Below are 22,600 nucleotides of genomic sequence, written 5' to 3'. Positions count from 1 at the left end.
TTTAAGGGACTTTAGGAAATTTGGTCATCAGCGGACATCTGGCTGACTAAAATCATGCTGGATTATGGATGTTGCTGGATGAGAGGCTGCTGGACAAGAGGTTCAGCCTGTAGCAGCTTATTGTCAACTTCTGCAAAGTCCAGATACATACGTACGTGGTCCAAAGGGACAAGTGTAATCATCTCATCAGATTTCCCATATAACAGACCCCACATAATAATTCTCAGAACAGACATTTTACGAAAAATCCAATATTGATTTAAAAATTGTTACTGACAAGGAACCACCAGAGCCCTGGGTAAATTGTTCCAACAATTAACACTCTTATTACTAAAAAGCTGAGGCAATGCCACCATCATCACTTTCTCTCCTATCTGACCTGGCAGGCCAACCAGCAATATTCAGGTGGCAGGCCGGCACATTCTGCAACAAGAGGAATGTGCACAGTTGCCATTGCAGTCAGTCATATCAAGTGCATTGTGTTGTGGTAGCTGTTTTGGATAGCGGAAGTGTGTGGATGAACAAAGTGAGATTTTCACGAAAAAATATCTGGCTTGCCAAAAACAGCATTAAGTGTTTTGGGGCACTGATATCTGTCAGTCTAGGAGGGGATGTCAAGTGCGATTTCAAGAACATAAGCAAATAGGAAGAAGATGGGAACTTGCTCTGAACAGGTGGAATGGTATTAGACTGCACAATTGCTCAATATGCTGCTGCTTCCTCATCAGTATTATTCTGATTCTGGTCCAAACAGAACTTCATCCAAGCCTCTACTCTGACCAATAACTGATACAGAACAGAAACAACTGCTTAGGGATGAGAAAAAAGGAGAAGGAACCAAATATCTCAGATACTGACAGATGACGACAGTTCATACCCACAACATTACAGCACACACACAGTGCACTCACATGAATCTGGCTTGTCACAATTTGTGAGACGTAAATATTTTTATTACATTTCTGAAAATTTCATTTCCTGGAGAAACTAAAATCAGTGGATTACAGACCAGAGTGCAAAAAGAATGGAAATGTGTACATCTTTCCCCCACATGGTAGCTGTGTTGTTGATTAATTCAAATGCGTTAAAACACCTTCCCCTTCCAGAAAAACATACTTATCGATTAGTCACAGAGAGGTAGCAGTGTTGATCTGTATCATTACAAAACAAAAAAGCAGTCATGTAGCACCTTAAAGACTAACAAAATAATTTATTAAGTGATGTGATGAGCTTTTGTGGGGCAGACCCACTTCTTCAGATCTGAAAGCGGCTGGAAGTATCAGGGGCAGGGCTCATTCAAAGACTGGCCTCTGACCAGGGCAGAGGCCACTAACCGGGCTCCCCGGAGCTGGAGCCGGGGGACCTGGGCCAGACTGCCAGGCCAGCGAGAGCCACTGGCCAGCTGACCTGACCAACCCAGAGGGGGGCAGCCAACCCTGCCATTAGCCAGGTACCCAGACTTTCCTGATTTACTGGGGCCCTTGGGCCTGTGGCGAACCCCGTGTCCCAAGGCCCTGCCGGAGCTGGAAAGCCTGCCTGTGGCCATCTATCTCAAGGATGCAGATGGGCATGATCCTGGAGTTCTGCCTGCCACCTGCAATGTCAAGGCCTTGGATCTGCCAGAGCCCATGGTCCAGCCCCCTGCATACTACCCAAACATCCTGGATATGCCTGAATGGCTGCACCTGCCCACTGCTACTTACCAGGATGAGACCCACCTTCCGGAGCTAGCCGAACACTCTGAGTGGGACCAAACACTGATGGAGATGGAGGTAGGAAGTGGCCTGGGGAATGCTCCACCTAAGCCCATGGTAGTGTGCTGCGGCCTGGACCCCCACTACCCAGCTCACGGTGAGAGCTGTCACTAGGGCCCCCAGCAGGGATGCAGTGAAGTGGGAGGTCCTGCATCCCCCTACCCTACCCCTGGAAAGGCAGCCCCACAAACCCTCCCAAGACACACTGCTTTGGCGGCTAACTGTTTGTCTGCTACTGCCCTGAACTAAGGTCCGGGCTCCCTGTTTGCCTAATGCCCACCTTGAACTAACAGCCAGGCTCCCTAACTGTTTGCCTCCTGTCCAGGCCAACCAGGGCCTGGGTGCATACCCTGCTGGCTGGCAGCCCTGGAGAAGGGGACAAGATTCCCAGGGAGACAGCTGTCAGCCCCAAGGTTGGCTGTATGCAAACCGGGGCAAAGTGTAGAGGCCTGCACTGCCCAGAGGGGGTGCCTGCCTGCCACTGGGCAAGACTGCTTCAGTACTACATGACCACCGTTTTGTTTTATACTTTTCCAAGTTCCTCAGAAGGTCAAGAAGAAAGTGAGAAATGTGAGCTTGAGTCTAAGTTGATGGTCAGGCCTCAGGGTGTAAATTTGCATTTATTTTATGATTCTTTGATGGATTCTGAACAATGCAGTAAGAATTTGCAAAAAATCACTGCAGTAGTGAACCTACCAATATTTTGCACTCATAAGATTCATCCGAAGCAGCAACCTTTTCCAGGTAATAATGTTTGGAAAAGATCCATTGACTTCTGGATGAGACCTCCACATACCTTTCTGTCCATTCTGCTGCAATCTGTTAGTAAGCTCACATTAAACACGTCTCACCATAAATTTGAATTGGTTTTTGAGAAACAAGTTATTTATAACTGACCAGTAACAGCCTACTCATTGCCAGCCATCCAAGCAAAAAGTAATTATGTGCGTGACAATGACAATATTAAAACCCTATGCAATAGGATAGCTTCCAACCAATTTCATTGCAGGTTAAATAAACCGTGAACTGAACTTTTCTATATAAACCTGTACTTTTTAAAAAAATGCTTGTTAAACCGTAAGAAAATTGGTTGGAAAATGGTTAGCAGTCTTCTCATTCATCTTTATGATGTCACAAATGCCACCAATTTCAGAAGTCAAGACACCACCAAAGATAGCTAATTTATGTTTAAAATAAAATACTTGGACGTGTTTCCAAAACAACAGAATATTAGACGAGAGCTTACATTACACGTGCCATGCACTATGTACAAACATAGGAGGAGGAGAACACAGTGCAGGTAATAAAGGAACTGGGGAATAGTTTTAGGGGCAGAACTGCAAATTCAAAGTAAACTGAAGCATAATTGAATCACAAAGCTGAGCTGAATGATTTCTAGTTGCCTGTGAATTGCAGTAATTCCACCCCAATGCTGCCAAGGAGTGAACTGAAAGGCTTAGAGGAGGCAAAGTGAGAAGGAAAACATACCCCGTTTTGAGAACACTAATGAGGAAGATGAATATGGGCTAGTGAAGCAGTTCTCTGCCCAAAATGCTTTTTATACCACTTGGCTGCTGCTTCTGTCGTTACAGAAACTGCCTTCTCTGGAACTGATACTGGAAGCCAGAGGATGTTGGGTAAGATCTACAGTGTTATAAGGAAGAGGACATGGATGCCATTCACTTCTGTACTGGCACAGAAGTATCTTAGTGCCTTTCATTCCCCCCCTCTCACCCATCTTGAGGTCAAACACACTCTCCTGGCCAAATGGGAGGCCTTCCATACGGGCCTGAGCTCCACAGAAACCTCTGATGCCATAACATGAGCCAGAACATACATCTGAAACATCATAAGATAGAAATAAGACAACAAACGGTATCTGTTCCACTGTTGCATTTTTCTTTAGCTGATTAAAGGAAGCACCTGTTCCCAAATATTAAACTCACGCTACATTGACAGTTCAGAGACACTCAAAGTAGTTGAGTTTGCTCACTTAAAAGTCCATGTTTTCAGAATGTTAGAATTTCTCAATCTTGCACTGTTTGCAACCGCTGCCAACAGTCTGGGAAATAAAGAGCTCCTTCCAATTCCACTTGAGAAAAATGGAGCATGGAGAATGATGCATGATGCTTAAATTCATCACTCCTTCAAGGTCCTTGGATATCTGATTAGCAATGACCGAAAGTCTTGGGTTCCTATGTCCAGAAAAAAAACCAAATATGAAAGTAGACCAATACTTATCACCTAGATAGAAATTAATGGATTTTTGTCAAATCCCCCAGAAATTGTTTGCTTGGGGGAGAAGATCCATAACACCACCTATAGGTGGCCACACAAGGTAAGCAAATGAGGAGAAAGGATACTGTTCTCTATAACCTGGGCTTGAATGTTTGGAGTCACAAAAGGGTATTAAGTTGGTTTCAGTGGACTTTGCTATTCAGAAGGCTGCTGAAACTCCATGACACCAAGGTATGTATTCCACATGTAGGAATACACAGAGGCCACCTAGAAGAACAGATCTTAGTTTTTGTTCAAAAGAAAGATTTTGGGAAAAGATTTTTCTTTCAAAGAAAAATGAACTATGATCCACCCTGGCCTCCATAGGAGCAGTAAAATGTTAACAAGGGTCTTAAGTTAAGAAACAAAACCAAATCCTAGCCTTCAATGACTCAGTCAAACCTCAAAAACTTTGGAGGAAGACTAAAAGGCTCTGTTTTGAAAAGCTTGAAGAAAGGAAGCAACTTTGATGACCCTGCTTAGACTTGACTGGATTGTTCTCTAAGCAGGAACCAAGTCACAACTGGTCTTGAAAAAGAATAGTGGAAATGTACAGAAGTCAAAGATGTTTGTAAGAGGTAGGTTGGTCAATGAATACTCCATTTTACAATGATCTTTATAAGAGCCACAAAAGTCTGATAAAAAAGGAAACAATATGTAGTGCTACGTTCCAAAAGGAAGGTTTGTTTTGTTTACATCCTGTCAGTTTCAGAAGTCCCGGAGGTTGTGATCTTCCATCTCTTTTTAGTGAAGCAGTCCCATAATGGCAGGCACTAAGAGGCACAGAACACTTCATTTATTTGCATTATGGTCACTTTTCTGTTGTAGGGTTGTTTTATTTCACAACTATGTCCTTTAAGCTGTTGAAAAGTGGAACAATTCGACTGAAGAACAGAGATTGAAAATGTTGGTACTTTTAAATTACTCTGATCCCACATTCTAAGCGACAGTCACTCCTTGAATGGCAAATTCAGAGGATGGGAAACCTCACTGTAGATTTGATACACTGATGCAAAAGCATTTTATTCCAGTTTATTATGAAGTTCCACCCTCTCTCTCACACACACTTTGTAGACATTATATGTCCACACTGGCAGCGGATTTATTTCTTCCTCTGTTCCAGCATATATTTGTTTCTCTATTTCCTAAACCACAGATCAGAGTTTTTAGGATATTCAAATATAAAATGCCAGCTTTTCAGTGTTGGAAAAGTAGCATTCTGACACAGACAATGGCTCAGTCAGACAGAGTAAATATTTCAAGTATGACATCCAGGCTCCTGACATAAAATGATCAGTGATCTTCTGATTTTAGGAGTCATCTGTACGAGATAGTTTTACTTGTGACAAATTAACAAATGTTATGTAACTCTCTACTGTACAAGGATCCTAACCAAGAACAAAGCAAATCAAAGCAAACAATATTTTCCTCGAGCTTTTAAAACAATTTACACAGCTTACCCTTACTGTAAGATTAGAGTGTGTTAACTCTAAATCAGTGTTTCCCAAAACGTGGCACATGCGTCACTGGTGGTAGGCAAAAGGATTTCAAGGGGTACATGGAAGAAAATAAATTGCTAAAAATCAGGAGATAAGCACTAGAACAGCACTGGGAGAAGGCGTATGCTGATAAGGCTGAAGTCCCAAAAGGGGGATGCGAATGTTTCAAGTTTGGGAAACACTGCTCTAAATAATCAAGTACACTTTGCCACATCTGTGGCTAACCCTGGTACCCATTCATGCAGGTAACCAACACACATTCACTTGCAGTTTGAGTGTTGAACTGGACTTACCTGGAAAGCCTGAAAATTGATACACTGTAATTTAACATGCACTCAACATGTGGGCTTAGCGGCAACCAAAATGAAATATTTCAAATGTTATCAAATGTTACATCATTAAACATAAATTAGACGGAAACAGTGGAAAGCTAAAAATTGACTAGGAGTTCAGATTCTCTAAATGGCTAATATGTCCATTTTTCACCTGAAGCCCTCTCCAATGCAGTTTTGCTATTAACCAAAACCCAAAGAAAGGTAATCAATTCCAACTAAAAAGCACTTATCCTGGAATGACTGCGCGTAAGGCACTTCAAACCCCTGGCTTCCTGCCAAAACCCAGACAACAGCTATCAATGTTTCTGACTATCACAGGAGCACAAGGGGCCATGCATAATTGACTAGAAGATGGGCTAAAACTGTGCCCAATCAGTGTGTGATCAAAAACGCGTGGAATATTCAGAGCCACTTGATTACACGGAGGCACGTCCTTTCACTCTCCTCATGAAATCTCTTCAAGGTCCAGAGTACTGTAATAAGATCATTACTGTCAAGCGGTACGAATCGCAGGCAATGAGTCTTGGGATAGGAAGTCATACTTCACAAGCTCCTCTGGTCTTTTTTTTTTTTTTTTTTATTTTACTGCGTGTTGAGGCAGCAAGGCGACGAGGTGACAGATAATGATCATATCAATGTGTGGCAACTAGAAAGGCACTTTTAAGAAAAAGCAGAGAGAAATCAGCTTAAGAGAAACTTTTTTCTTTGCTTTTTTTCCATAAAAATTAAATAGAATTAAATGGTGTGCTATATTCTCTTTTCATGAGCTCTGATATAATGCCACTGAATTTAATCATTTGATGGATTTTCATATTACAGCAAAGCCTATTACCTCACACAAAAATGGCCAATATTCTTTATTTCTCACTTACAAAAGAAGCCTTTATTAATTTTTTTTGGGGGGTGGGTAAAATGGCAGAGACCGTTGAAGTTTTCTTTTTACTTACTTTTATGGAGCTACACTGTGCATTTAATGCCTGGCGTCAATTATAAGCTATCCAGATCTATGAGAGAGGACAGGGTGCAGAGGTGGTAAAGTAAGACAAGCAGATTGGTGAAAAGATTGCTAACCAAACATGCGGCAGGGTAACTGAAACCACACACAGCCATGGGATGAAAGGTAGACTGCAAATAACAGAAACAGATTTCTGCTGATTGAATGTGACAACCAATTTAAGGGAAGTAGTTGATTAAACCTTAGAACAACAGTGTAGTTTTGAAATGACTGAACAATCATGAGTTTGAAACAAACAGTGATGTGTGTGTGGGTGTTTTAAACAAGGTTCTCTTGTGAATGCCTCCAGAAATGACAACAATACCACAAGAGCTTCAAAACAAAAAGCTCTTGTGCTGCATTTATCAAAGGGGGAGGCTGTCTAAAGAAGCACCTATTGCTTCCCAGGGAGGCACCAGTCAGAACAAGGAATGTTTAAAAAACAAACAAACAAACAACCACAAAATATTGTTTTTAACAACACAAGAGACAACACAGAGAACTTGTCAAACTCCACCATGTTTCTACCTCTTGGTGTATGTAGCTTTATAACTATACAGTGTAAACATCTACATGTATTCCTTTGTGGTTACAACACCATAAAGTGTCTAGAACTAGCCTTGTTATTTTGTTGGGGTTTGACACCTTTGAAAACACAATTCTTTAAGCCAACTGTGTTCTCTCAGAGAGTGAGTGAGAGACTGTGTGTGTGTGTGTGTGTGTGTGTGTGTTTATGCACACACAACATATATTATGTCTGAACAGTGAAAAATATCAGGGTAAAATTTGCTACACTAAATTCCATACCTCAGTCTGTACATTGGATGTTACCCTATCTCAAAACTTACTAATGTAGTACATAATTAATAAGTCATATTCAGGCTCTTCCTTCTTAGGGCAAAATGTGCTTAGCATTTCCCACATTTTAGAACGTGCCAAACCCCAACAAAATAACCAGGCTAGTTCTCGGCACTTTTAGGGTGTTGCAACCACAAAGCAATACAGAGACGTTTACACCATATAGTTATCAAGCTACATACACAACTCTGAAAATGACACTTGTGGCCTATGGACACTTGTTAGTCCTTTTGGCTGATGCATCAATTATTGTACACCCAAGTTTACCCCTCCCTAGACTCGCTACAAACTGATTCACACAATCAGGAGGTAGAATGAAATAGTTAATAGATGCAGAGAATTTAAGTGATCAGTGAAGAACCATCAATGTGGATGCATCAGAACTACAAATTTGAGGGGGTAGAGACTCAGAAGTGGAAAGGGAAGAAGCTTGTCTGACCAACAGAAAGGAAGATTTTCATTCTGAAGGCCCAATAAACTTAAGTAAATTGCCCACACAACTGTCTTAAACTGATAGAACTGGAATCATACATAGAGAAAAAAAATGTAAGTCAAAACTTTTGTGTATACTGGTACTTATGGTAACTGTGGTCTCCAGAATGCCTCTTCCACAATCAACAAAATGAGTTTCAGATGAACTCCAGAGGTGACAAGAGACTGTACTGCTGTGATATTTATTTTTGTTTAATAACCTTATTTGGATACGGACTCATTTTGCTCAATTTAGTATTTGATCTATCTTCCAAAAGAAATTACATAACAACTGAATGGAAAGAAGGGCTGAAAAGAAGTGAACACCTTGGATCTGAAGGCTATTGTTGATTTGCGGAACCTAGGAGAGAGATGCTCAAAGTAAGCCCAGTTAGAAATACCCTACTGGAAGAAAATCTGTCTGGAACTGTTGAAAACTGAAGAGGGCATCAACATGCCATGCAACCCAATTCCTACTCCAAAGATTGCAAATGCCTATGGGATGGTACTAAACAAGATGTTAGATCTGAGGGCTGTGTCACTACTGAGAACATATCTTCTACGTAGATTTTTGAATCGGAACTTCTTGAAAACATATTCACGGTCACCCCACTAGAATATAGGTGGCTCCTCCTCTGTAGAAGTTGCATAAGTAAAAAGTAAAGAGCTGACTTGCTCACAAGACATGCTTGAAATGATTTTAGTTTAAAAGCAGGAGAAAGAGTGACTGAAGTGTTCTGGCATCTAGTATACAGAAAAGACATATCCAAGTATAAAACTGTAAGAGAGTTGCATGTGGCTCATAAGCTGCAGCTTGGCCACTCTGTTCTATGCAGATGGGACAGAGCTCTCCTATTGGCACAATTACTCCACACCCAGTGAAAGGCAGAAGCTTTGTCAAGGGAGAGAAGCAGCTCTCCTGCCAACACAGTGCCAGTGTAAACAGCACTTATGTCGCTGTAACTTACATTCTTCATGGGCTGTGAAAAAGCCACCTCCAAACCAATGCAATTTACAGCAACATAAGCCATAGCATAGACCCACTGTTACTATAACCAAGATATATCGGGACCACTGCTTCCTTCCCCACCCACTAACTCTGTGAAAGAAGGAAATCAGGTTTATTTAGTGTGAATTGTTCTTGACAAATACATGCCACCTATTCCTTCAGGTACTTACAAACTGAGTTTTTAATAAGTTGTAATTGTAATTGCTAGTGATTACAATGAAACATGAAACCAATTAGGCAAATATATAAATTATAAATATAAATTGGAAAAATACTCACCCATTACTGACACTAAAACAAAGCTTTTTAACACATATCACTCTGTAGGAATGAACAAATTCTCAAATGCTAAACTGTACTACTGTCATCTCCAAATAGTTACAATAAAATACACACAGTGAGAATAACTGAGCAAAAAAAAGGTGACAATTGCTTATCTTTCACTTTAGGAGGCCTGCAACTCAAGACAAAACTAAGCAGTACAAAATATTTTATTCTTACCAGCATCTAATCCCATTCAAATGTATGTGCTCAAGTAATACAATTCACATTTAATAAAGAGGGAAGGTTGCATGAAACCATACTATAGCTCACCCAGTAGACTCAGCTAACACCACTAGATACAATCTTTGTCAAACTGTGTATACAAGATCAATGGTTTTCTCCGTTGCAACGTTTATACAAAAACGAGAAACCTACAAAAGTTTTGGTGCCACTGAGATTTACAATAAAGTTACTGAAAGAAATTATTTTTTTTTTAAAAACCACATTCCTAAGGTTTAAAAGCAGTGTAAATCGCTTGCCTGCTAACACCATGGGTTTCTTTGTTTTCGCTTTTAATTTTCTTGTGTGTGTTTTATATATGTAGCATGTTCAAATGCATGCCCTGTGTAAGTGTTGGTTAGAGTTCCAGTTGTGCTAAGTGGACAATTGCAGTGTTACATACTCTTGATACCACTAACAAGCTTGTATTTCAGTTGAATAGGGACCTATCAGGAAAGGGCCAACAAGCAGCTCTTTACTGGTGTCTTTCTGCATATAGTGATATTGCTGAGCAATTGCATGTCCTTTTTAAGTCTTTCACATGCAAGAGATCCCAGAAGTCCATCTGTCACTCCTTTTGTGTGATGCTCATATGCAGCCGCCATGGGAGACATGTTTCCATAGTGCAGTGTCACCAGTTAGCTAATGATATCCAGCTATCTCCTCTGCATCAAATCCAAATTCCATGTCATTCCTTTCCCAGTTTCTAACAGAGATAAAAATCTGGTTGAAAATTAACTCCTGTAACCAATGTTCCCTCTAATTTTTTCCCTCTGTATGCAGAATAAATTTTGTTATGTTCACTGAGACATGTGGGCAATCAGCTGAGCAGCATCTGAATCTCTCCTGGATGGCCACCCAATTGCTCAGATTACAGGGAACTCTGGCTGTAAGGTAAAATTGTTCATAGGCAGACAGTAATTTTCAGAAGTAAAAGAGGTATATACTAAACTTCTAGCTCATATGGTTTGTGGCTTTAATTCTGCTTGACTCATTCCAAGAACAGGGTTTCCAGCTAGCAGTGGTATTACATAATATCTTGCTATCTGTAACTGATCAGAAGACAAACAACAAACAGTCCTGTGGCACTTTAGAGACTGACAAATTTATTAGTTCATTAGCTTTCATGGGTAAAATACCCATTTCCTCAGATGACTAGAGGGGAAAAACAGAATTCAGGGTTTCTACAGCAGGGAGAGGTCAGGAGTGGGGGGAAAAAGGGTTACCTTTAACCCATGAAAGCTCATGACCTAATAAATGTATTAGTCTCTGAAGTGCCACAGGATAGTTTGTTATTTGTGAAGCTACAGACTAAAACTCAGACTGATCAGAAGACAATTCCTCTCCATTGTCCAGCTTTCTTCTGTGATGCAGACCTTTGTCTCGTGGCTAGCCTTGCTGTCAATTGTTGTAATTTTTATGTCAAGTTTCTTAAAGCTCCAGCCATGTGAGAATCTCAGATTTTTTTAAAAAGAATCTCTCCCTCACATTTGCATAGAAAACTTGAAAACAAGAACTGAATGCACCTCTCAAACTCAAAAATTGTAGAAGAAAAAAAAAAAGACCCAAATGTTTTAAGTTTAAAATACATGAGATTTTTCTTAAAAAAATTCTCAGTTTGGGAGCTGTAACATGTCATGGCTTTCAATGGTTGAGGATGGCAAGAGTGAACAGAGGTACTCCTCTGGCAATCTGGTAGCGACAGAGCCCAAAATACTTTGATTCTTTTTTGTTTTTGACAGTGTTTTTGTTCTTTTAACCACAGAATTTGCCAGATCATGCGAAGTTAATATTGTCTAGCAGCACTACCAACACTTCCACTGCTTAGTGGGCTCTTAGAAGACATTTAGGGGTAAATTATAGTTAAACAACAGCACAGAACACTGAGAACCAGGACTGGTAGCTGTAAATAAACTTTATGGGACCACAGGAAACTTGGCCACACCCATGATAAGTGGACATCTGGCTAACTAAAATCATCCTGTGGTAGATGAATCTATGTATGAGGCACAGACTGCTCTGCTCGGAAGTTCACTCAGATGCAGAAGTTATGCTTGAAACCTAACTTTGAATTTAGAAACAGACTAGCATCTCTGACCTAAAGGATCAGCATGAATACTAAACAGAGTGATCTTCTGATGCCACAATATCATATGTGAAGTGTTTCATTTCCTGGTTTACAAGTTAAAAAAAAATTTCAGCTGAGATGTTACCAAAGAACCAAAACCTAATGCTGTGCCTAGTAGCAGCTACAGAGGACAATGCTGAGTAACATTCCAGTGGCCTTTGTACAATAGCAGTTGGATTATGTTTTTAACAATGGTTGAAAAACAGAATGTGATTTCCCTCATGCTGACGTTGAGAAGTGAAAAGGCCACCTTAAATAAAACAGGGCCCAACGATCATGACTTAATATCCCCCTGAATCAACTCTGTTTTTAACTTCAGACACTGCTCTGCAAGCATGGACATGGAACACACAGTCTGAATCAGAGTTCTGGGGTCTTGTCAAGTATTTGCACATTCATCATAGTGAACACCTGTCAGTTAGCCAGTTTAACATGGTTCAGTACCAGAACAAGTCTTTTTATAAGAATTTCACTGGAGCTATGACCAGAGGTTAATCATCATCACACGTTCATCTTCAAAAATTCCTCAGGCCATAATTGGAGTCTGAAAGCCATTCGTGTTCCCCCATCTTGCCTCCTACTTCCTATTTTGCAGAAAATTAGTAAACAATTGTGATCTTTGAAGACTAAGGTAAGAAAGAGAATTTTTAAGTACCAGTGTACCAACTGAGGTAGATTGCAAATTATGTTAATAACCTCCTACCTCCAAACCATCAACAGAGAGGACAATCAGTTATGTGGCATCCTTCATCAGAATCATCTGAAACCAAACAGGTTCCATTAGCCTTAGAAGGCAAAGCAATAAACTAACCGTTTCTCAAACCACACATCAAAGGAGTCAATAATTTTGACGAAGGTGTAACCTCCATTTCCTGTGTTAAATCAACAGAGCCAACCACTCTTGGGATCCCAGTGCCACCAAGAAGAGGGTCTATCAGCTCAAAAACAACAAATTCTTACGAGCTGGTGGGTAATCTGTAGGCCAACATCAGCCCCTATTAAATGACTGGAAACACGCATTAGATGATGCATTATTATATTAGGACTGGAGAAAGAGACCTCAGTTTGAGGACAAGATATCCATAACACCTCCTCGATTCTCCCTTGACTCATGAAGAAGAGAGTCTATGAAAGGTAGTATCTAATTTAACAAAGGTCCTAATGTAGTGAGTATTCAGAAACACATGAAGAAATCACAGGTCACATTCCCCATCAGGTCATTATTAGGCAACATACTTGCCTTATATGGCATAAATCAAAGTGCAAGGTTCTCGTCAGCTGACATCTTCTGTCCACAAGAGAGGCCACTGTGCGACTTCAGGGGCAAGTCTGCATTTAACAAATTGCTGGATACAGTCAATTCCCAGCAATGTTAGCAGCTTGCAATCTGCACTGAGTACCTGTGTGGTTCTGTGCATAGATGAAGGCATTGCATTTTGACCTATAAAACTACCTTGAGAGCTGAGTACTTTAAAAACTGCCTATTTCCCATGCCACACTGACACAGCAAGTTTGTGCAGATATAGAACAGAGGAAGTTGCTGGAACTAGTTCCTTTCCTTAGTCAAACATCCTGTTCATTTGAGTTCATACATGAAAATCCATCTCTCTGGGGGATGGGTACCACAGGTCTTATGCATCGGAGGGGTAGCTGTGTTAGTCTGGATCTGTAACAGCAACAAAGGGTCCTGTGGCACCTTATAGACTAACAGAAAAGTTTTGAGCATGAGCTTTCATGAGCACAGACTCACTTCATCAGATGCAGCAACTGATGAAGTGAGTCTGTGCTCACGAAAGCTCATGCTCAAAACTTTTCTGTTAGTCTATGAGGTGCCACAGGACCCTTCATTGCTGTTACGGGTCTTATGGTTACCAGGAACTGCTAGGAGATGTAAGATTCCCCCCAATGGGGTTCTTCTTCAGGCTCAACAAAACCAGCTAGGTAGAATATTTACTCAAATAACTGACATATTGCAAAGTTCTAGATTTACCCAGATTATAAAGGTGATGAGCAGTAGAATCATGTTCTAAATTCATTTTATACTGCTTGTGACTCTTTAGTTATCCCCTGAAAGTAAAAGCAAAAGACTGAAAGCAAAAATGGTATGCAGTGAACCCTTGTAGACAGCAAAGTTTATGTAGTTACATACTGGCCTGTCACATGTAATCTTATTTTCCACAAGGGAAGCCATTTTATTTATCATCTTTAGTTACATCTATAATTGTACAACCATAGCTAGCCACTGCTGCACACAGAAACACCGCATCAAGAGTCTCAGTCTCTGCTGGAAGTTCAGTGTAGAGAGGTTTACCTGGGACAACATCCATAATTGCCTTGTGTTCTTTTCCTACCTGAGAAACTGGCAAGGAACATTGTGTTTTTCAAGACAGGGCACAACAAGGTACACCGTGGGAAATACTCTGATCCCTCTCCAACAGTAAAGTTAAAATTGGTAATATTTTCAATTCCCATTTAAAATGTGTTCCCCCTTCTTTTCCCCAGCCACCCACATTGTGAACAACGAGCAGCAAAGCACTTCCTGATCAGGTCTGCTGCCTCTGACTGACAGAATAGTTTTAAGACTACGGCAGTGCCTGACATTAGGAGGGCTTCCAATGTGTCATTGATCCATAAAGAGATCTTTTAACCTATAAAAACCCTAACTAGCTTGAGAGATTATTTTATTGAGGTTACTTTGACCTTTACTCATTTAAAAAAAACAAAAAAGACTGCTCCAAACATAATATCACAGCAGCACTGAGAGCCCTACCCCATTCCCCATACATCAGGTGCTGTACACCAAATTGTTGCATAGCTCCTAATATACAAAAGGGATTTTGGGATCACTTCTCTGAGACAGAGAAGTATTTGCAGTTACCACCAATTCATACTAGTGCTCACCCTTCCCAGAATTCCCTTTTCTGATGACCAGCACTGTGGCAAGTTTCCCTCCAGTCAGGGAGGTGGAACGTGTAGCCCCCTTCTGACCCTGAAGTTAACTTTCCAAGACCAGGAGGAACCTTTCAACTCGTCTGGTCTGCAATGAAGTAGGTTAAAACAATACATGAGTTTCACTTCCCTGGTCTCCCACTCCTTAGCATCAACATAACGGCCTTTCAGCCGCAAAACTTTCATGTCAGATAGACTCTGATAACTAAGGCTGAAGGTTTCCCAAATAGTGACCTTAGCCCCTTGGTTAAAAGTGAATCACTGCAGTCAGTCTAAATTTCTGTCCTGTTTCACAGGTATGCAGTGATATTTCAATGATGTATCTTCAACAAGGCAGTGAATGAAGCCTTTGCTGATCAGTTGAATTATAGCTAACACTGAATACTGAAGAGATGGAAACTGTTGGAAATAGTTGCAGTACCCTTAAAGGTACCTGAACATTTAATATCACAGATTACAATTATAGTCAAATTCAGTTTATATTTCTTAAGTGTCTGTGCAGGCATAGAAGGAAAACAGTTAAATCCCATGCTACCACCATTTTTTCTCAAATGGAGAATGAAAGCCCCACTCATATCTCAAGGCATCATACTTCCTGCACAACTGCAGAGCAAAACATCTGACTCAGAAAAGAACTGAAAATGTTCTTATGCAATCTGTTTGGAAATTAAACGAATCTGCCGTACTACATGGATTTCATGGCGTATAACCAGTGTTTCCCAAATTAGAGGTCCTGGCCCAAAAAGGAGTCGTGTGCATAGGGGGTGTGTGTTGCAAAGTTATTTTATGGGAATTGGGTCATTGACATGCTTTCTTCTGTATTGCCTTCAGACCTGGGCAGCTAGAGAATGGCAGCTGTTGGCTTGGTGCTCAGCTCCGAAGGCAGCCCCTCACTAACAGCGTGGAGAAGTATAGGTGGCAATACCATTCTATGCCACCCTTACATCTGTGCTTCTGCCTTCAGAAATGAGTGGTAGCTGCTGATTGGGGGCCCAGCTCTGCAGATAGCAGCACAGAAGTAATGGGTGGCAATGCCATACTTGTGCCATCCTTATTTGTGTGCTGCTGCTGGTGCTGGCTCTGCCTTCAGAACTGGGACCTGGCCAGGAGCTGCCACTCTCCAGCTGTCCAGCTCTGAAGGCAGTGCAGCTATTAGCAGCAGTGCACAAGTAAGGATAGCAGTGCTGCAAGTCCCCCACTCACACACAATAACCTTGCGATCTCCCACACGACTCCCTTTTGGGTCAGGAGCCCTATAATTACAGCACCATGGCACCTCAGATTTATATAGATGAAATAATGAAATTTACCATTTTTACAATCCCACGACCATGAAATTGACAAAAATGGACTGCGAACTTGGCAGACTCAGTTTCCAGATTGCAAAATTCAAGATTGAATGAGGTTACATATATATCTCATCTGCTTTCTTTTACTTTGGAAACCAAGATACTACTGTATATTTACGTATGCCAGGTCAATGTGTTAAGTACTTACCTCAAATTACACTGCTTATCTTGATAAGATACCAATTACCACACATCCTATAATGTGTAATCAGTTCAAGAAAAAAATTTGCTCCTCTCTATGAGAAGGTGAATCAACAGTTTGGAACTTCCCACTTACTTATCCACCCCTTGAACTCTGGTATTATATAGGTTTTCAGCAAACCAATCAGAACATCTAAGAAATTCACTAGCAATCATGGCCTTCAATGAATTTTAACCGATTTACCTAATTCACCATGGTTGTAAAACTATAAAACAAGGCTTGGTCCCTTTACTAAAGTAAGAGAAGTTCTTCAGTAATGTCCCAGCATCTGCTTCTCCTAGCCAGTGAAATTAAAATTATTGATACTTAACTATATGGAAATTTTCACAAATAATATGAAATGACTATGAGAAATAGCTTTTTATTGTCTGGAAAATGATTATTTACCTATACAAATTACAGTAATATTCCTCATTTGGATACAATTAACTTGGAAGATGTTTAAATTTTAAACGTTAATAATTCTTCTGAATTTTAGGTAGGCACTACTGTTTTCAGCAGCATAATCCACCTCAACACCTAAGAGAACTGAACCAAAGGTTATAAATCCTTTACTAAGTGAGCAGTTTTTCCCCTTATATAGCAACAGGTCAAGTCATATTTCACATCTTTACCATGAAAAGGGAGTGATAATGCAGTGACTTTTTGTGCTGAAGAGATTTCTGAGCAGGATATCATGCTGTCCACCAACAATGTTACAGATGATGTTCTGCCATGGAAGTTGAGATGACTCCTCCACCCTGAGAAGGAATCAGCATACTGCTCTTTCCTCACCAGTTTTAACCCAAGATCTTTAAACTCTACAGCCTGAATTTTAACCCTCTCGTGTCAGATTTTCTGAGGCTAGTTGCTAGTGCAATAGAACAAGCTTTAGCTGTCAATCATTAAGTAGCACTGCATCTACTATAAAGATGCTGAATTGTGAAAGGAGACAAGTGGGGTGAAAAGTATTTGTTCACCAATTTCTGTTGATCCAACAAAAGATACTGCCTCACCTACCTTGTCTGTCTCACACACTAGGATCGACACAGCTATAACAACTCTACAAGCACGCGTGACATAGGAAGGTATGCTATAAGCACTTTCAGTTACACAGTCTTCCCTTCTTTCAAATGAAGAATGCATTCTTCTCCAAACACACAAACCTAATATTGCTCCTATTAGAAAACTGCAGTCGAAGAGGTCTCACTGAGTTCATTCATATAGAATTTCACTGTATGCCTCATGCCAGTAGCAGTTGTTTTGTTTAGTTACAACCTACTCCAGCTTATTAGTATTGTGTATCTCCTGGCAAATGTGCTACCTTTATATTTATTGTATGATTTCCTGTATGAGGGAATGTCTGCATTTTGCAGCTTGTACAGAGCTAAGTATTCTTAGTATGTAAATAAAGAGCAGCACTACTGAATAAATATGAATAGAAACAGAGAGGGAGCCGTGCTAGTCTATACACTATCAAAACAAAAAGCAGTCAAGCAGCACTTTAAAGACTAGAAAAATAATTTATGAGGTGAGCTTTCGTGGGACAGACCTGTTCTGGTCTGGCTATGGTCTGAAGAGGTGGGTCTGTCCCACGAAAGCTCACCTCATAAATTATTTTGCTAGTCTTTAAAGTGCTACTTGACTGCCTTTTGTTTTGATTTTGAATGAATATAGTGTGAGAAACACCTGGAATCATGTGGGGCACGGAAAGGAAAGTTTAGGATCAGAAATATTTGGTCCTGTTAGCAACAGGTGGTCCCACCCTGCTATATACACCCTGGATTCTAACTGCCTACTCCAATCTGAAAATCAGAAGTGGGTCTTACCTGCTCAAGCTCATTACCCAATAAATAAATGTGTTAGTCTTTCAGGTTCCACAGGACTGCTTGTTTTTTATGTAATATTTGTATTTGTTTTCTACACCCCTCCTCGTGTATCATCTTTTGTATATGTGAATAAATGCAGCTGTGCTAGTTTTTTGTGTCAGCACCACATTGAACAGTATTCAATATCTGAATAGAGTCTGAGGAGAGCAATTCACTATTCCCCTTTCTCTGTGAAGCATTTTGGCTTGAGGGCATGTGTGGGGATGAGGGGGAAATAAGGTTGAAATATATGGATCAACACATATTGAAAATATGAAATCTAGGTTCTTATCAGTAACCAGCGATCCCTCTAATTTTTCCCATCTGTTGGCAGAATAAATATTGTTATGTGCACCAAGGCACGCGCAGAGATGTACCATCAGTAGAAACACAGGCTGTGGGCGCTTTACTAATCAGCTGGGCAGCATGTGAATCTCTCCTGGGAGGCCACCCAACTGCTCAGCTTACAAAGAACACTCCTGGTAAGGGAGGTTCTCTATATTGCCTCTGCTCTCTATTTTGCTATGCATCTTGAGCCCATGACCAGGCTGCACAGATGTTACAACCATTGAATCAGTTAGCTCTACGAGGGGGCTTCTCGTCACAGTGCATCTTAATGTCAAATAAAGGCTCTGAAGAGAAGCACTGAAAGGTCTGGGTCCTCACTTTCTGCTTGGGAAACAGAAGTTCTAAATACTGATTAGTAACTGTCCCCTCTCCCAGAAGCAGGCAATTTCTAACACTCACTCTTAACATGGACTTCATCAAATTTGACAGCCAACAAGTCCAAGTATCTCAGGTGAATTCCCCTATCAAAGGTTTTAAATCAATCCTTATAAAGATGGTGGGTGAGAGATAAACAAAAGGACTCCCCACCCTGACCACTCTAGGGTACTGGATAGGAGAAATTTCTAGACAAATACTGGAAAATTAGACCTTCACTGAGGCTACTGAAACCGGGAATATATTGAGTTTCAAGTAAGGCCTTAACAGGGTACATCCTGAAGCTAGCAGAAAAGTGCATGACACACCAGTTGACTGTGAAGAACAATAAAATAACCACAGTTGGTGACTGAGAAATTAAATAGGTTGTTCCAAATCTACAAAGTTGTCCAAGAGCACACTTCTACAAAGATAAACAAAATGAAGAATCATCTTCATCTTCGTGAGATGAAGCCTAAGGGACAAAAACACAAGTCGGATCAACTGCTACTGATATCAAGCCATGACCTGGATTCACATCAACTCAATCTGGACACTTGACAGTAAAAATCTGCCACTATGAGCACATACCAATAGACAGACACACCAAATGTTGCAGCACATCTCAATACTATGTTAGAACAAGGCTTCTTTTGTATCTGGCATTGCAACTATCATCTGTGAGATGTCCTTTACAAGTGAACAGTTCAAGTGGACCAACTTCCTCCTTCTTCATCTACTTCTGACTCTGGCAAACAGGTTGAGCAAACAAATACCACACATTATCTGACTTTTAGAGGTTCATTGGTTTGCCCTTTAACATGCTGAATATACAGAGCGTCAAAAGGGCAGGTGCTGGGATGAAGGATATGGAGAGTACCCTATGTGACGAATGAGCAGGGTTCTACAGGGAGCTGACCCACTTTTTAGTTGATGTTGAAGGACAAGTTTATGCTTTGTTCTGAAGATGGGTAAATGGTGTCAGGTCCTAGATAGCTGAAAGTGCTACGTGTCAAAACCAAAAAGAGTGCCCATCTGGAACCTAGACTACAGACCTTAAGTAGAAGTGGCATGAAAACACAAAATGTGTTGATACTTCATGGTCAAGGGATGTAAAAGTGTCTTGTCTGTGCTGACTGCTACTTTTATGGGAAACTGTCTCAGACACTGTAGCATCTTCTAATTCTGGATAATCACTTCCTCTCCTTTCAAATATACTTTAAGGCCTTGCAACTAGCCTCAAAAGGTTGCAGGCTAGGTATCCTCCCATGGAAAATTTTGAGGTATTTCTCTGAGACCCTGTAAACCTGAAGGTAAATCAGACACCCCTTTTGTGATACGTGAGTGAAACATGTTCCTAGATCAGACTTGCTTTCAGTCATAATGAACCACTACCAACAAACAGAGGAAAACTCAAGCTCCCCAATCTCCTAAATAAGAAAACAATTATGACTAAGATCTGAAAAACAATATCAGAAAAGAAAAAATATTCAAAATTTGGAGTTGATGTGAAACCCGCCCCACTTCCCCCCACAACAGTTGAGCTTTGTGGATACGAAATGGACAGGGAATGAAGATGAAGGAGTGATTTCAACACTGATCCCCTCACCAATACACATGGCTCAGGTGGTTCTTGGAACTCCAGGGATCTGTGGAGATAATATTTAACCTTTTGTCCTTCCCTGGAGAAAGGAAGTGTGAGATTTTCAAACGCCTTTGGAACTGGCTAATCTCAATTCCCATTGAAGGCAATGGTAAACCCCTATTAACCTTAGTGAGATCTGACTTTGAGCACTTCTGAAAAAGCCCATCCTTAATCATCTTCTGGGCATGCAAATGTGTCAAGTGGAGCAGAAAAAGGACTAAAGTAAAAAATGAAAAGTCTAAAATAAAATTTGGCTTTCCATAGCCATAAGCTAAGGGGAATCCAACAGTAAGGATGCCACTACATGGAGAGAAAAGCAAAACGATCTATGATGGGCAAAACCAAGGTTTTCACCAAAGAATTCACACCTTCAGCTACAGAAACAAAAAATAATGGAGGTGACAGCAACACAACTGAGAAATTAGAGTACATGGCAAATAAGGATGACTTAAGTACTATTTAACATGTCTCTTCCCAGTAGTATGCTGTTAGTCAATCTCTGTTGTAATCCCCCCTCAGAGGCCTGCAATTGTCATACCTCTTCCAGAACTTGCCATCTTGTTCTTGGATATTGAATTAGCTGGTTTTACCCTTAACATTCTTCTTCCACATTGTTATTCTACCCTCTTCCTTTTAACTCTCCAGTTTTCATGTTTCCCCACAACCCTCATTCATTCTTTTTCTGGAGCTCATTTAATTGAATTATAAAATGTTTCTTTATTCTTCTATTCTACATGTAAGTATGTTTTCATATATTTAGTTACCCTGTATGTGCGCGCGCACGTGCACGTGTGTGCGTGTATGAGCGCATGCATTCTCTTCAGTGGACATTGAATAACTAGCAGCAATAGCATTTGAGAAATTAAGATAAACTGAGGGAACAAAATAGCTCTTTTGGCTTTTTCTGTCTAGTTCTCACAAATAATAGCAAGCATGAAAAGCATTGATGACTGGCTCTGGAACATGGACTGTGCTAAATGAGCAAGGATAATATAGTATTTAAGACATGATTATTGGAAATGTTTACTTGTTAATACCATGCACTTGCTACTGAATATATGCTAATTCATTTTTGGTCTTATAAAAAGGCCCATACCTCATCTGTGGTACCCATGATACCAGACACACATGCACATGACTAAGTAACAGGTTGTGTACATTCTAAAAGTAAACACTCATTTGATGAAACAAGTCTCTAAGATAACAGAAATGTGACTCTTATGATGTCTATACCTATTCAGCTTTTCAAGGAAATGTTGGATTTCTGGATTTCTCTTTACACACATTTCTGTTCACCTTTAAAGATATAAATCTAGCAATCAAGTCAAAGTAGTATCCAACAATGGAGATTCAAAACAACATTTGGAAGCTTGCAGGACAATGAAAGAACACTGCGATTCAGACCTCCTGCCAGCACAGAAAGCTTACCTTCAGCAGTGCCTGAGATACCATCAGCTTTAAAATTGCTAGTGCTTTTCTTCCTACGATGTTTCTTTCTGTTGGCATGAGGGGAGGGAGGAGGATCCAGCTTGGGACTTGTGGTACTGGATATACTTGGACTTGAACACACAGAATCTCCAAAACCAGTATCTGCAATTTGACACAAAGCAAACGAAAGGTGAAAAAGGATATAAACAATGTATAATTTTAAATAAATTTATATTACATTCATGTTAGGACATAGTCAGACTCTTTACACCTCAGCCAAAGATCACAGGAAAATCCAGTACTTGTTGCAAAAACATATTCACTAGCAAATTGGTTATGGACTGATCCAACTCCCGCTAAATCAGTGGGATTCCTTCCACTGACTTTAATAGAAATTCAAATGAGAAAAAGGCAGAAGATGAAACTAATAGTTCAAGATACTGTCTTTGCCAGAGAGATCTTAACTCCTATCCAAAACATGCAGTTCACACTAGGAAACTGGAAAATATACAGGAAAAGTCACTGCATGCTTTCACTGAGGACTGTTCATTTGTTTTGAAACATGCTCATCCAAAGAGCTACATGGCGGGCTTGGTCCAAAATAGAATAA

At 40.4% G+C, this 22,600-nt stretch overlaps 1 protein-coding gene across 6 annotated transcripts in view; it reads right to left on the bottom strand.

The window, feature by feature from the left end:
* Positions 1-22,600, bottom strand: part of AGAP1 (ArfGAP with GTPase domain, ankyrin repeat and PH domain 1) — a 507,914-nt gene that overhangs the window by 102,081 nt on the left and 383,233 nt on the right. For all 6 annotated transcript variants that reach the window (XM_075000598.1, XM_075000599.1, XM_075000597.1 and 3 more), the window contains one exon: positions 21,991-22,152. In XM_075000598.1, the coding sequence (XP_074856699.1) occupies positions 21,991-22,152 (162 nt within the window). The remainder of the gene's footprint in view (positions 1-21,990; positions 22,153-22,600) is intronic.

The sequence above is a fragment of the Carettochelys insculpta genome, chromosome 8 (genome assembly GCF_033958435.1).
Source record: "Carettochelys insculpta isolate YL-2023 chromosome 8, ASM3395843v1, whole genome shotgun sequence".
Taxonomy (NCBI): domain Eukaryota; kingdom Metazoa; phylum Chordata; order Testudines; family Carettochelyidae; genus Carettochelys; species Carettochelys insculpta.
The sequence above is the reverse complement of the archived record's forward strand: the minus strand, read 5'-3'. Positions and strand labels throughout refer to the sequence as shown.